We start from the raw sequence: 12,371 nt of genomic DNA, 5'->3' as shown, positions 1-12,371 counted from the left end.
TTGACTTTCTTGCTAAACAGATGGAGAGGCTGCAAATGAAACCATCTTCTGGTGTCTTAATCTTTTTTTCTTTTGGCCACATTTGTGTAGTTTGTGAGATTTTAGTTCCCAAACCAGGAGTCAAACCATGGCAGTGAACGCACCAAGGCCTAACGACTAGGCCACCAGGAAACTCCCTCGTGTCTTGATCTTATCGCCATACTGACTCCCTGACCAGTTGTGCAGACACTGTTTTTGCATATTTACGTTGCTCTGTCCCACGGTGTTAAATTCACGTAGTATCCTTTAATGTCCTAATTAAAAAATATATATATAACAATCACCCTTTTCTTCCTTCCTTCCTTATCCCCAGCAATTCTTCTTCCCCAAATCATCAGGGAGATGGAATTCCACAGGCCTCTAGTGAAGTAAGTGTCTTTACCCTAACTTCTCATGCATTCAGGGTCCTGCATCGTGAAGCCTCTGGCAGAGACTTGAATCACTGTTCGGGTCACCGAATGCTTACACCCCTGCTCTTTGTGGGTGTGCTGAACTGTAAACGTGCAGGCTTTCTGTGTTGTGTTTACATGTCCTGTAACATGCCAGCGGCTTGGGCGGGTGTTGGTCTAGATAGTTTCCTCCGTTTACGTTCATCTCTTCTGTTAACAGCAGCTTCAGCCTTCAGCCACGATCCAGGAAACACAGCAGTGGCTGCTCAAAAACAGATTCTCTTCCTACACAAGACTGTTCTCCAACTTTTTAGGTATGCTTGTGTTTGTGTACACGCACACGTAGTTTACTTGTTCTGTACTATTATTGGCCGTAATTAAATACTGGAGCAGAAGCTGTGTACAGAGTCATAAGCTGCCCAAGCCTGTGGGGGAGGCCCTGTGTCCCCCAGCGTCCCCAGCGGTGGCATCGTGCAGACCCTTGGTGCAGTATCAGAACAGGCACTCCATGCTGTTTCACCAGGTTTACACGCCCTTGTTTTACATAGGTATAAATGCTTATGCACAATTTTTTTCACTTTATTAAGTTTATGTAAAATAATTTTGGCTTTGCATAAGTTGCAAAGATAACGCAGATGTCCCCGTGCCCCCTTCACTCAGCTCGTTACATAGCTGTAGTTCGGTGTCAAAACCAGGAGCTTGGCTTTGCCGCCATGCGTGTGCATGGCGTCATTGCTGTCACACCCGTAGGCCCGTATAACCACCACCACCGCTGGAGTCAGGGTACAGAATGCTGACGCCGCCACAGGGGTCTCCCTAGCACCAGTACCCCTCTCCCACCATCCCTAACATCTGGCAGCCATTAATCTGTTTTCTGTCTCCATGATTTTGTCGTTTTGAAAATGTCACATAAACGGAATCATATAATACGTTACCTTTCCTCTCAGATGGATGTGAGGGCGTGGTGCTAAGGCGTCGTGTCAGTGCTTCCTCTTCACTGCTGTGTAGCATACAGGGTAGGGATGTGCTCAGATACGGATTTTTACAGACACACGTTTTCTCTTGCCTGGTAAGCTAAGGAAGTATTTAGATGAAACGTTAGAAGGGACCAGGCAGTGCTGCTTCCGGGGTGCTGTGGGAAGGCCGCTGGGAGGCACGATAGTAGCCAGCAGGGGCAGCGTTTCCTAGACATGTGTAGCCCTGGGCCCTTTCCCTGCAGAACACTTATGACGTGGCCCAGCCCGGCTCCTTCTGGGCCACAGTGCGGTGGCAGCTGGCTCTCCCAGCCTTTTAAGAGAGCAGAGCATGTGCACCCAGCTGCCCAGAGCAAAGCTTGGTCTCCCGAGGAACACGGCTCCTGTCTCATCAGCCCTCTGTTGCTGTGCTTGTGCCACGAGCAGTCACTCCTCGGGCAGCACTTTGTCTCTTTAAAATGAAAGTACTGGGTTTTTTCTCATTTGCTAGCCGAGATCCACACTTTGATGATTTATCTATGGAAGAGCTACACATTTCAGTGTGTGTTGGGGAGGAGCCCCTGGGGTGCTCACGGGGGAGATGGGAAGAGCCCCGAACACTGGGGAGATGGGCAGCCCTGCCGGTGGCGCCAGGGTCCTGTTCTGTGAGACGCACGCATATTGAGGTTTTGTGAGTGGTAGTCACTAGGGCTTGGCCTCCTGCCTTCTGCTGCCCCACAATCCAGAGGTGGGGGAGGCGGCTTCCTGCTCCGAGCCCGTCGGGCACTCAGAGAGGACCGTGCCTGTCCAGCTCTGTGCGGGTGGCAGCTGTGCTCCCAGGTTGCGCCTCTCCGCTCCTGTTGGCAGAAGGTCCTGGCAGAGGCAACAGCACCTGGCTCTGCCCCCTGACTCGAGAGACAGCCCCGTCGGTGCTCATGCCTCACAGGAGACGTGCTTCTCTGGTCTCTCTTTCACAAACTAGAAAATTATGAGACTCGTAACATTCAAGCCCTCAAAAGTAGATAATAACTCCATTATCTTGTTACATATGTGAGTGGATATTCATCATATGGAAGTCATGCTTTATTTAATCGAGGGCATCGTAGTTTCCCCAATAAACTGCATCTTGACCATCAATAAAGGGGGAAAACAAAAGGCTGTGGACACACTCAGACATTGAACTTGTCTGCAGAGCTCCTGTGGCATTCGACCAGCTCCAAGGCTGGGTGACCAGCCTTTGTGAGTCTCATTCTCTGCCACTGCCCCCACCTCCCTTTTCTGTTCTGCTTTAAAGCAAATCCTGGACACCATGCCATCCATGTACACACCAAATATTTACAGAGGAAATCTTCAGTATAATACGCAGTTCTCTGCCATGCTTTTGTATTAAAACTGGCTTCTGTGGCAGAGTTGTTGTTGCTGGACTGTATGTAGCAGGTTACAGAATACAGAGGCCTAATCCCAGCTCTGCTGACAACCTGCTTGCCTTTGGGCAGGTCTGACTTCCATTGCTTCCTTTTGTAAGTTAAAGATTGGCCTGGGTCATCTCACGGTGAACTGTCGGGTCATGATCATGTTAATCCTTGCAAGCACCACTCAGCCAGAGTAGGTCGAGCGGCAGTCCCGCGCTGGGAACAGTCCGCCCTGTCAGCCGCGCTTGTCGCTGCGATTAACCGGCCTCCGGGCTCCCGAGCTCCTCCTTGACACAGGATGTGAGAGCCGGCATCCTGTGTCTGAAGGACAGGCGTGTGTGTGTCTGTGTTGTTCACATGGATATGTACACATAAGAGAGCCGCGATGGTTTTGAAGGACACTGAACTGAAGACGGGCGCCGCCAAGCAGCCTGTCCTGCTGGGTCTCCCCCAGTTCCCGGAGAGGATTCTCTCTTTGCTCTTCTCCAGGTGCCGACTTGTTGAAACTGACCAAGGAGGACCTAGTGCAAATCTGTGGTGCCGCTGACGGGATCCGGCTCTATAATTCCCTGAAGTCAAGGTAAAACATGGAGTTTAAAAGGGGCTGTTCTGCTTGAAATGAGGCCCTGCCCTTGTTCGTGCGGGGCTGTGGGCAGCTGGGCCACGCTGGGCCACCGTGCGGGCGCCTTCAGGCAGGCCCAGATGCGGCCCAGGCACTGAGGGCAGCGGCGGACCCCAGACTAGAAATGGGGCCTGCACGACTGGGCTTGCTGCCAAGAAAACAAACTTCTCGTTTCGGTCAGCTCTGGTCATGTGACACTACTGAACAGTTGTTAGAAATGTAAACTGTGTTGGCTTTCAAGATCCATTTACTGTCGTTGCTATTTCTAGACTTGTGAGAATTGCGTTAAACTGAATTTTACTGATGTTAAACTGCTGATATAACGTTGAAACTTAAATTCACCAGCATCTATCTGACCATCTCAATGGTTTAGAGTCTGGATCATCAGATTAGACCACCTGTGCTAACCTGTGATAGTTGGTGTGAGGTGTGTGTTTTTATATTCTTACCGGTAAATTGTCTCGTATAATGAAGTAGCCTTGTCAAGTCCTCCTAAGGAACTAGCCCCTAGCGCCCGCGTAGCTGCCCATGCGCAGCGCCGCCCCCGGCTCACGAGCGCTGTCTTCTGGTTGCAGGTCGGTGCGGCCCCGCCTGACCCTCTACGTCTGCCGCGAGCAGCCGGCGCCGCAGGGGCAGCAGCCGGCGGCGGGTGGGGGCGAGAGCGGCAGCGCCACGCCCTTCGGTGGGTATGGTCGGTGGGTATGGCGGGGGTGGGTATGGGCGGGGGTACCCTCTGCTTCCTGTCACTGCCCTGCGGAGTGGGTGGGGGCCGCCTGGTCGAGGCGGCCGCTGAGAGGCAGCGCCCTTCTCAGCTGTTCTGATTAAGTTTCATCTTATGAGAACGCGTGCAGGCCCTGCCCCAGAGCTCCTTATCCCTGTTTGGCTTTCATCAGTAGCTGAGCAGGACCTGCGGAGGCCCGGCTCCCTGCAGGTGTGCTGTCTCCGTGGGGCCCAGGGCTTCTCCGGAGCCAGCAGCCTCCGGGGCCCAGGGCTTCTCTGGAGCCAGCAGCCTCCTGGGCCTGGCGGCCGCTTCCTTAGCTTCTCTTGCACTGTCTTTCACACTGTTCTGAATCCTTTGGGGGACACGTAGGTTTTATTCTTTAAGATAAATTTCTGGTAGGTTTACTGAATCAAAAACTGTGACCTCTTTGGAGTTCTTTTTATATATTGCTAGAAACACTTTTTGAAACAACTTTATTTTGCTATAATTTATATATCATAAAATCCTTCCATTGCAAGTATACAGTTCAAGGGTAGTATATCCACAATCTGCAGCCATTGCCATCATCCAGTTTTAGTCTCATTGCTCCACAGTGATCCTCTGTGCCCATCTGTACTCTGTTCCTGTTTGCGTTTAATAAAAAATTATAACCACAGATATTTTTGTACAGGTTAATGTTAATTACATGTGTACGCATAACTAATATATTTAAATGGGTAGCAAGGGGGAAATACTCATCTTTTTTGTATCTTATTTCTTTAGTACTTTGAAAGGTGTGACCTTCCCATAGATTAGGTGGAAAACAGATCAAAGATGACTGCTTAAAATGCTGTTCGTATTTTTTATTTCAGTTTATCATGCAATCTACTTGGAAGAAATGGTTGCCTCAGAAGTTGCTAGAAAACTTGCGCTGGTGTTTAATATTCCTTTCCACCAAATTAACCAGGTTTACAGACAGGGTCCCACTGGTATTCACATTCTTGTTAGTGATCAGGTAACTGGCATGCCCTTTCCTCCTTTACACTGGTGTTTGCTTTTGTATGTACTGCTGAAGAGCTGTAGGAAAACTCTGTGGCCTCTTTTGCCAGTACTCATGAGTCAGAGTTGGGAATCAAAATTGGGAGGAATTTATAACCAAGAGTTGAGGTGTCCTGGGTGGCAGAAGGAATGCAGATTAAGGAGAACCACGGCTCAGCTCCCACCAGCTTTGAACTCTGACACCGGTCATGGGGAGACTCCAAGTTCCTGGGGTTTTGACCCTTTTTATGTAAAAGCGAGGCATCTGGATGGGCTTTCCTTTTGTTTTCCTATCTGATGACTGGTGTTAAGAAGCAGGGTAGGAGGGCAGTTCTCCCTCTCCGTGTTCCGTGAGAAGCAAGCAGTGATGGAAGCACAGCTGCAGCAGCTTTTTGTCCATGTCTGTGCCCGAGAGCCCGGTGGGGACCGCCCGCTGTGGGCCTACGGGTGCCGGGCCAGAGTGCGGGGACCCCCGTGAGTACGAGGTCAGCACAGGGCAGGCCGCACACCAGGTGTAGGCCCGTGACCTCACACAGCCTTCATGAAGTGCTGTTTTGAATGTTGAGTCCTGTACTTGTGCAGCCATATATGTGTTTTTATAGTTTTCTCTCACAAATTTTAATCTTTCCTAATCAGTTAAGACACTTGGATATTAATTATACGTCTGCTTTATCCTTCTAGATGGTTCAGAACTTTCAAGATGAGAGTTGTTTTTTATTCTCCACAGTAAAAGGTACTTTGCATGTGTGTGTGTGTCTTGAAATGCTAGAATCATGAAAGATGGCATGCCTGAAATCAGCAGTCATCTTGTGTCTGGCTTTGCAAATGCTGGTTTTACCAATCTTAAGTAAGTTTGAAAAATGAAGTCAGACACTGTCTCATGACAGAAACAGAAATTAGCAAATAAGAGGAGTCCATCCTTCTGGATGCCTGGAGAAAAATCCCAGTCTATTCAGCCAACATTTCACTGAGCACCTCACGTCAGACACATGCTGTCAGTGCTGGAAAGGTCTTCCCCTGCTCTAGTGGGGAAAGCAAACCAGAAAAAGTCAACAGATGCACGCAAATTACAAATACGGAGTTTAGCTGCCATGAAGGAATGGGGAAGTGTGGTGCTCATGGACACAGGCGTCTGGGCTGGGCACACAAAGCTCTTGGGCGGTCGCTGAGGAGCAGCACCCAGGCGGGGCAAGGCTGTCGCAGAGAAAGGAGCTGGGCTGCTCTGGAGGCCTGCGGGCCAGCAAAGCAGGAGCCAAGTCTGGTAGGCAGTGTAGTGGTGGGAGCTTAGACTTTGAAATGCACTGCAAAGTCAGTGATTTGTTTGTAAACAAATGAATAATGTGAGTATGTTTGTCTTTTCTTCCACTGTTCCAACTCTGGAGAGACAGAAGGTGGGAGAAGTGGAGGCGGGAGGTGTCATCTAGGCCAGAGGGGAGGGGGTTTTGGACAGTGACAGGGCCTGCTGAGCCCCACACGGGAGGAGCAGCGGCCGTGACTCTTACAGGAGCAGCTGCGCAGGCGGTGGCCACAGTGGAGGGGAAGGTAGCGTTGAGCGCGCCTCCAACCCTCTTTGGGCTGCTGCGCGTGACTTGGGACAGATGGTTGCTGGGGGTGTCATCAGAGCAGTGGACAAGAAGGCAGCTGGAGCTGGCAAGGTTTCCCACCTCTGGCTAGCAAGCTCAGAAGGCTGAGTGAATATTATCACCCTAGTTAATCAGGGGTGGAAGAACAGTCTCAGAACTGTGTGTGTCAATTGGTCATTTAATAGTAAAAAGTCTGCTTAGTGGTAACAATGTATCATAAAACTTTCAGAAGGAAAGGAGACTTGTGGACCATTTGTGTGTGGCAGTTTTTAGTTTTTAAAATCAGTACTTTTTAATGTAAACAACTTGATTAAATATGTCACAGAATTTGAGATCCATTAAAAAATAAGTTTGCAAAAAGTTGAGATTTCATTTTAGGACATGGCAATGTCCAGTTAATTATACCCGCTGGGGCTGGCAGGAGATACTTGGATTTTAGATGTAATTTAACCTTCAGCGTGTCTTTGGTGATTCAAAGCTGTAGAAATCCTTCAGGTTATGGAGGGAGAGAATGTGAAGAGCAGGCCCAGATGGGGCTCAAGAGACTTCCAGTTAAAGGGTTAGTTAAAGGAGGGTTTCTTAAATGTCAAGTTATTATGAGAAGAGACCTTTAAGATCTAAATCCAGTCTTAGCAAGAAAGCTGCACCTCAAAGAGCAAGATGTCCTGTGTCACTTTTTCCTGGTAAGTTACTCAAGAGAGTAGCCCCCCTCGAAGCGAGGGGCTGAACTGAGGCCTTCACCCTGCTGGACGTGCCTCAAGCCAGCAAGGTACCTGCAGGGCTGTTGAGACTGTGAACTGACCCCCTGCTGTTTTCTGTACACAGCCCTGTTAAGACTAGCACCCTTTCCTCCGTTTTTCATTCTCAAAGCAATAGTGTTTAGTCTGCAAAACTGACACCGTCTGTAACAAAGGCAGTTCAGAGCGTGTGGCTGTGTCCTGTGACGGCAGCGCGCGTCTAGTGTAAGGCATCACAGGATGCCCCCCATCTCAGTGTCCTGGTTTTAGACGTTTGTCCTTATGACAGATTTCATTTGTTCCTTGATGAATGTGTGCACTGCTTCTCGCCATCTCCTGAGAAACACTAGGCCAGCAGGCAAAGCTGGTGATTATTAATTATTCCAGAAAAGGTGGGTATAAGTATCCAGTTTATTCGATGGTCTCTGCCATGTGCTCAGACAAGCGGCAGAGGGAGTGTGGACATGTTTTGGGGCGGGGGGCTGGAGCAGGTTAATCAGCTTTTTTCATCTACAATACTCTGAGCTGGGCTAGGAGGCTGTAGGGTGAGAGCAATGTTTAATATTTTCTTTTTTTTTTTTTAGTGAGTTATGTTTTTAGATTTATTTTTAATCAAAGGATACTTGCATTACAATATTGGTTTCATTTCTGCATACATCAATATGAACTAGCTCAACTTAGTCTTGATTCTCCAGTCTAGTAAAAAAACAAAAACAAAAACGTCGAGCGGTAACGTCCCTTCCTTTTTCCGCAGCTGAAAATGGTGGTGGCGTCCACATCATTTTGAAGTGACGTCTTCCGTAGTCTGAACTCTATTCAGCACCAAATAAAAGTCACGCTTAAAAGTGTGTGAAGACTGAATCCAAGAAGTCTTGGGATTGGATTTTACCGTATGAAATGTTTCATATTGAAAACATAGGATGACCTTCCTAATGAGCTGGACGAGAGGCGCGCCTGCCCCGGTGCCCTCGGCGGCCTCGCCGGGACAGCGCACGCGGCCCGCGCAGGTGGCCGCCTGCCCCCTACCCGAGGCCAGTGCACAGTTCCAGAGCAGCCTCTGCTGTCTTTTTACACTGTATGCGGTTTGGAAATGAATGTAGACGTACTATGGGCATTGACATTTCTGGGCCAGTGTGGTGTCTGTGGCCTGGACCTTCTGCTGACCTGGGCGGGGACAGGCCGCCGCGGACACGGGCGGACCGGCGGTCAGGGGAGAGGCGCAGCGCTTCTCCGAAAATCATGTCTAAGGGTGTGCGTCTGCGGGATCATGCCGGATCGGGGAGGATCCAAGCCAGGAAGACAGGCTTGAAGCAAACTGCATTATCAAGAGTACCTTGGTGAGAGGATCAGTGTAAATCCTAATAGGTACAAAGACTTCTGTGTTTTTGCTTTGTCACAGATTTATTGGAAAACTTTTTGCTTCTGCTTCCATTTTTAGCATTTGTTTCTGGTTTTCATTTTTGAATCCCAATGCCTTTTAAACTCATGTGGTTTTCTTTCTCCTTTTCTGTCTCCAACCATTTAGCAACCGCCTCCCCCTACCCCCTTCCTATTAAACATTTTTAAAGCCCTGTCCTGGACATTGGAAATACACCTAAGCAGGACAAAACAGCGTGATAGCTCGTAACTTGGTGTTAGGGGTCTTCATCATCAGGAGTTGAAATCATCCTCGGAACACTAGACATCACAAACACTATCTGCACCGTCAAAAGCCCTCCCTCCTCCACCACGGAGCTTCAGTGCGATCATGGGTAACGTTCTGGAGATTATTTAGGGACTTTTAGACACCACACGATAGCTTTTTTCTTCTATAAAAAGAGTGCCTCTTTCACAAAACCAAATGCTTGTCGGCCAGTATAGTTTTCAAAGGGAATCACTGTTTTTGCAATTTTTCTACTATCTTTCTCTCTTCCCTTCACCCAAAGCCTTCCCAAAGTTCATCAGCAAGCATTTGAGGCCTGTGGTGTACTAGACCCAATTAAAAAAAAAAAACTTCAATTGCATTTTAATTACACCATCTCTGTCTGTCTACCCAGCGCCTTGGTTTTGAGTGTTTTATTTGATGCTTGAGTTTGAAATCTCTCCCCAAAGACAAAACAGCTCCAGTGGTAAAAGCTCTGTATTTTGTTTGATTCATAAAGGGGGTTATTTGATATTAAAAGAAAAAGGACGATCCTTAAATACTCCATCTCTGGCCTGAAAATATCCCTCACTTGTATAGACGCCAAGCTGGAGCGCGTTCCTTTCTGTCATTCCCCCTTTGCTTTCCTACGACCACATGTTTTCTGTACCAATCACTTGGGAAAGAAGTGAGCTCTCTCTTCATTGTTTTAGAGTTTTGCTTGTCTATTTAGCATTCCTTTTTGAGTCTCAAGATTTATGGAACAATAAATGTCATTTAATGCTGTGTGCTATTTTGAATTCATCAGGTTTTTACAAGTGGGGTTAAAAAAAGAGCTCGTCAAACTTGAAATTACACCAAGCAGCATTGAACATTAGTCTGTCCCAGTGAAACAGGTTAAATTATGGCACCAGCAAATTTGCTACTTTGTTTTTTTAATAGTAGGATGTACACATTTCAGTATAATAAATGTTTTCCGATTGTTTTTGCAAATGTGTGTCTCATTTAAAATCCAAGTTCCTGCCCTTGCACTTCATGCCCTAGAATCATGCAGCTCACTATGTGTGTTCTGAGTGCACACGGGTCCAGAGGGCGTCAGAAGAGCTGGGGGGTGTGTTCCTTTCAGTTTGTTGTTTTCTCAAAGCAAATGCAACCGAGCACAGACAGGTCATGGCTTACATTTTAAAGAGGAAGCAAACCTGCTCTCCTTACAGAGGTCCTACTGCTTTGTAACTGCAGTGCTGTGTCATTCAGCCCGAGTCCAACAGCTTTGAGAGGTTGTATCCATGCTCCAAAGAGATAATGTATGGAAGGTCCTGGTCATTTAAATTTTTAAAATGGAAACTATACTCATAGCTTTCTGCAGCCCCCATTTCCCCCATACACAGTCATGTAGATGTATGTTTAAATAACTGCTATGGCATACATACAACTTTTAGATCAGGAAATACTAGAGTATATAAGGCTGCAAAATCACCAGGACTAATGCTTTTTCTGATAATCCTCTTAATTGACTTATCTGCCTTCTCTCCCCAGAATGCAACTGAGGTCTTGTATTCTAAATGATTCTAAAACTTTTCACCTAATAGAACCCTAACTCTATTAGAACTATTTCTGGTCGTGGGAAATTTCTCTTTTGCTGTTTCTCTTCAGCTTCTCAGGAGCTCTGGGCTTTTAAGTTTGGTTGCTAAGAAGGGTTAGCACAGAGGTTCAGTGAAGGTCACAAGTCTGGCAGCACAGAGTAGAAACCAGATCAACTTATCAGATTTCAGATAACATTAGAACGCCTGAGTTTGGAAAATGGTTCTGGTCAGATATGTCTGCCACAAGATAATAGCAATAAAACCCTCTGACTGCAATGGTTTATTCACTTTTATATAAGTCTCAAAGGTGCCAACCCTTCACTGAGCTGAGTTTTAAGTGTGTAAAATTTTTGAATAGTTCTGGTGTAACTTGATTTCTAAGACTTAAAATAAACTTGGAAAAAAAATCACACCCATTCTACATGCATCCATTATTTTTAATTGATTATAGATAACTTGAGCCCTAAATTCTTTTTAAGGTCCCCCAAATTCTGTGAGAGATGACAGGATTAGCTCTTTAACAAAAACACATTCTGTGCTCCAGAGCGTACGATTTGTAATCAGGCAGCACGAAGTCTGAGTTGCTTTCGTTGTTGCTGGTCCCCGAGAGGACCTAGGGTGAGTTGACAGAAAGGTAGAGACCCTGCTCCACCCTTTCTAGAGTCCTCATTCTTTGGTGTCTCATGGAAACCTATTACCTTGCCTTCCAAGTAAGTCTCCAAATAGAAAACTGTCAGGCATTGTGAATTTGCAATATGGTTACTTCAATAAAGTTGCTACTTTAACCTTCAAAGTGGAAAAGTCCTGCTAATCAAAATGAATAAAAGGAGGTCATTGGCTTCAGTATCAGGTAGAAAATCAGCTTATTTTTCTGCTCAATTTGTGCTAACACTGATGGTCTGTTGAGGAATGCTGGCAAAGCCGAGGGTGGGAATGTTGTGCCTAGGGCAGCACCGCCTCCTGAGATCCAGGTTTCCCGTGCGGTCCTGGCTGCACTAAGACCACCCCTGCTTTGTTAGCTGACACAAAGCTTTGAACTGATTACATCACAGCAGAACAAAGGTAAAAACGATCACCAGAGTTACCGCAGTCCCTGCTCAAGTCTTTTACCTGTAAACGCCTTTCTCACCGGAGAATCAAGAGAGCCAGAGACGGTGGAGAGCGGGCGGCCGTCAGAGGATGACGCAGCACCTGCAGAGCCGCGGCCCGCCGCCGCCCGCGGCCGTGGGCGGGGTGACGGGAGCGAAGTAGGCGTGGACTCGGACGTGAGGGAGCTGCGCCTGAAAGCGGAGGGGCACGCCGGCTTCAGACCTGTGGGCAGGGGGGGAGCTACCCGAGTGACCCCAGGAAAGCCCGCAGCGCCCCACGTGGAACTCGTTCATCCTACCGTTCGGCAAATCGTCTCAACAGAATTTGGGGTGTGCGCTAAAGCTGCTCCTGTTTCGCACCCCCCTCCCCCGAAAACAGCACCTTCTGAAGCTAAGAGGCGGTCCCCGTCCCTGGGTGCAAACCAAGTGGTGATGGGTTACACCGAGGCCTGCTTGGGGTCTACGTGCAGAGCTGCCTGAGCTTCTAAGCATATTCAAGAGCAAGGGCAGCGCAGGTGGGCTACGCGGGGAAGCGACGCCGCCACTACTAAGGCTCTCTACCTGGGAATTAGCAAAGGTCAAGCCTACTGACAGTGCCTTTGGTTC

At 47.9% G+C, this 12,371-nt stretch overlaps 2 protein-coding genes across 7 annotated transcripts in view; one reads left to right on the top strand and one right to left on the bottom strand.

The window, feature by feature from the left end:
* The window catches only part of UBP1 (upstream binding protein 1), a 64,690-nt gene extending 54,603 nt beyond the window's left edge, over positions 1 to 10,087 (top strand). For 3 of the 5 annotated variants that reach the window (XM_070777317.1, XM_070777319.1, XM_070777320.1), the window contains 7 exons: positions 353 to 407; positions 649 to 742; positions 3,283 to 3,373; positions 3,991 to 4,097; positions 4,988 to 5,130; positions 5,835 to 5,886; positions 8,228 to 10,087. In XM_070777317.1, the coding sequence (XP_070633418.1) occupies positions 353 to 407; positions 649 to 742; positions 3,283 to 3,373; positions 3,991 to 4,097; positions 4,988 to 5,130; positions 5,835 to 5,886; positions 8,228 to 8,265 (580 nt within the window). In that variant the 3' untranslated portion in view covers positions 8,266 to 10,087. The remainder of the gene's footprint in view (positions 1 to 352; positions 408 to 648; positions 743 to 3,282; positions 3,374 to 3,990; positions 4,098 to 4,987; positions 5,131 to 5,834; positions 5,887 to 8,227) is intronic. The other 2 variants (XM_070777318.1, XM_070777322.1) reach the window with 2 other exon arrangements.
* Positions 3,281 to 12,371, bottom strand: part of FBXL2 (F-box and leucine rich repeat protein 2) — an 83,268-nt gene continuing 74,177 nt past the window's right edge. The window contains exons 15-16 of one of the 2 annotated variants that reach the window (XR_011563204.1): positions 11,788 to 11,957; positions 3,281 to 4,759 (exon numbers count right to left, since the gene is read on the bottom strand). Coding sequence is in view for 1 of the 2 variants with exons in the window: in XM_070777324.1 (XP_070633425.1) it covers positions 11,850 to 11,957 (108 nt within the window). In the remaining variant the exon portion in view is untranslated. Of the gene's footprint in view, positions 11,958 to 12,371 lie in introns of both variants that reach the window. The other variant, XM_070777324.1, reaches the window with a different exon arrangement.

The sequence above is a fragment of the Bos indicus genome, chromosome 22, assembly GCF_029378745.1.
Source record: "Bos indicus isolate NIAB-ARS_2022 breed Sahiwal x Tharparkar chromosome 22, NIAB-ARS_B.indTharparkar_mat_pri_1.0, whole genome shotgun sequence".
NCBI lineage: Eukaryota > Metazoa > Chordata > Mammalia > Artiodactyla > Bovidae > Bos > Bos indicus.
Note: the sequence above shows the minus strand (reverse complement) of the source record. Positions and strands in the feature narration are given on the sequence as shown.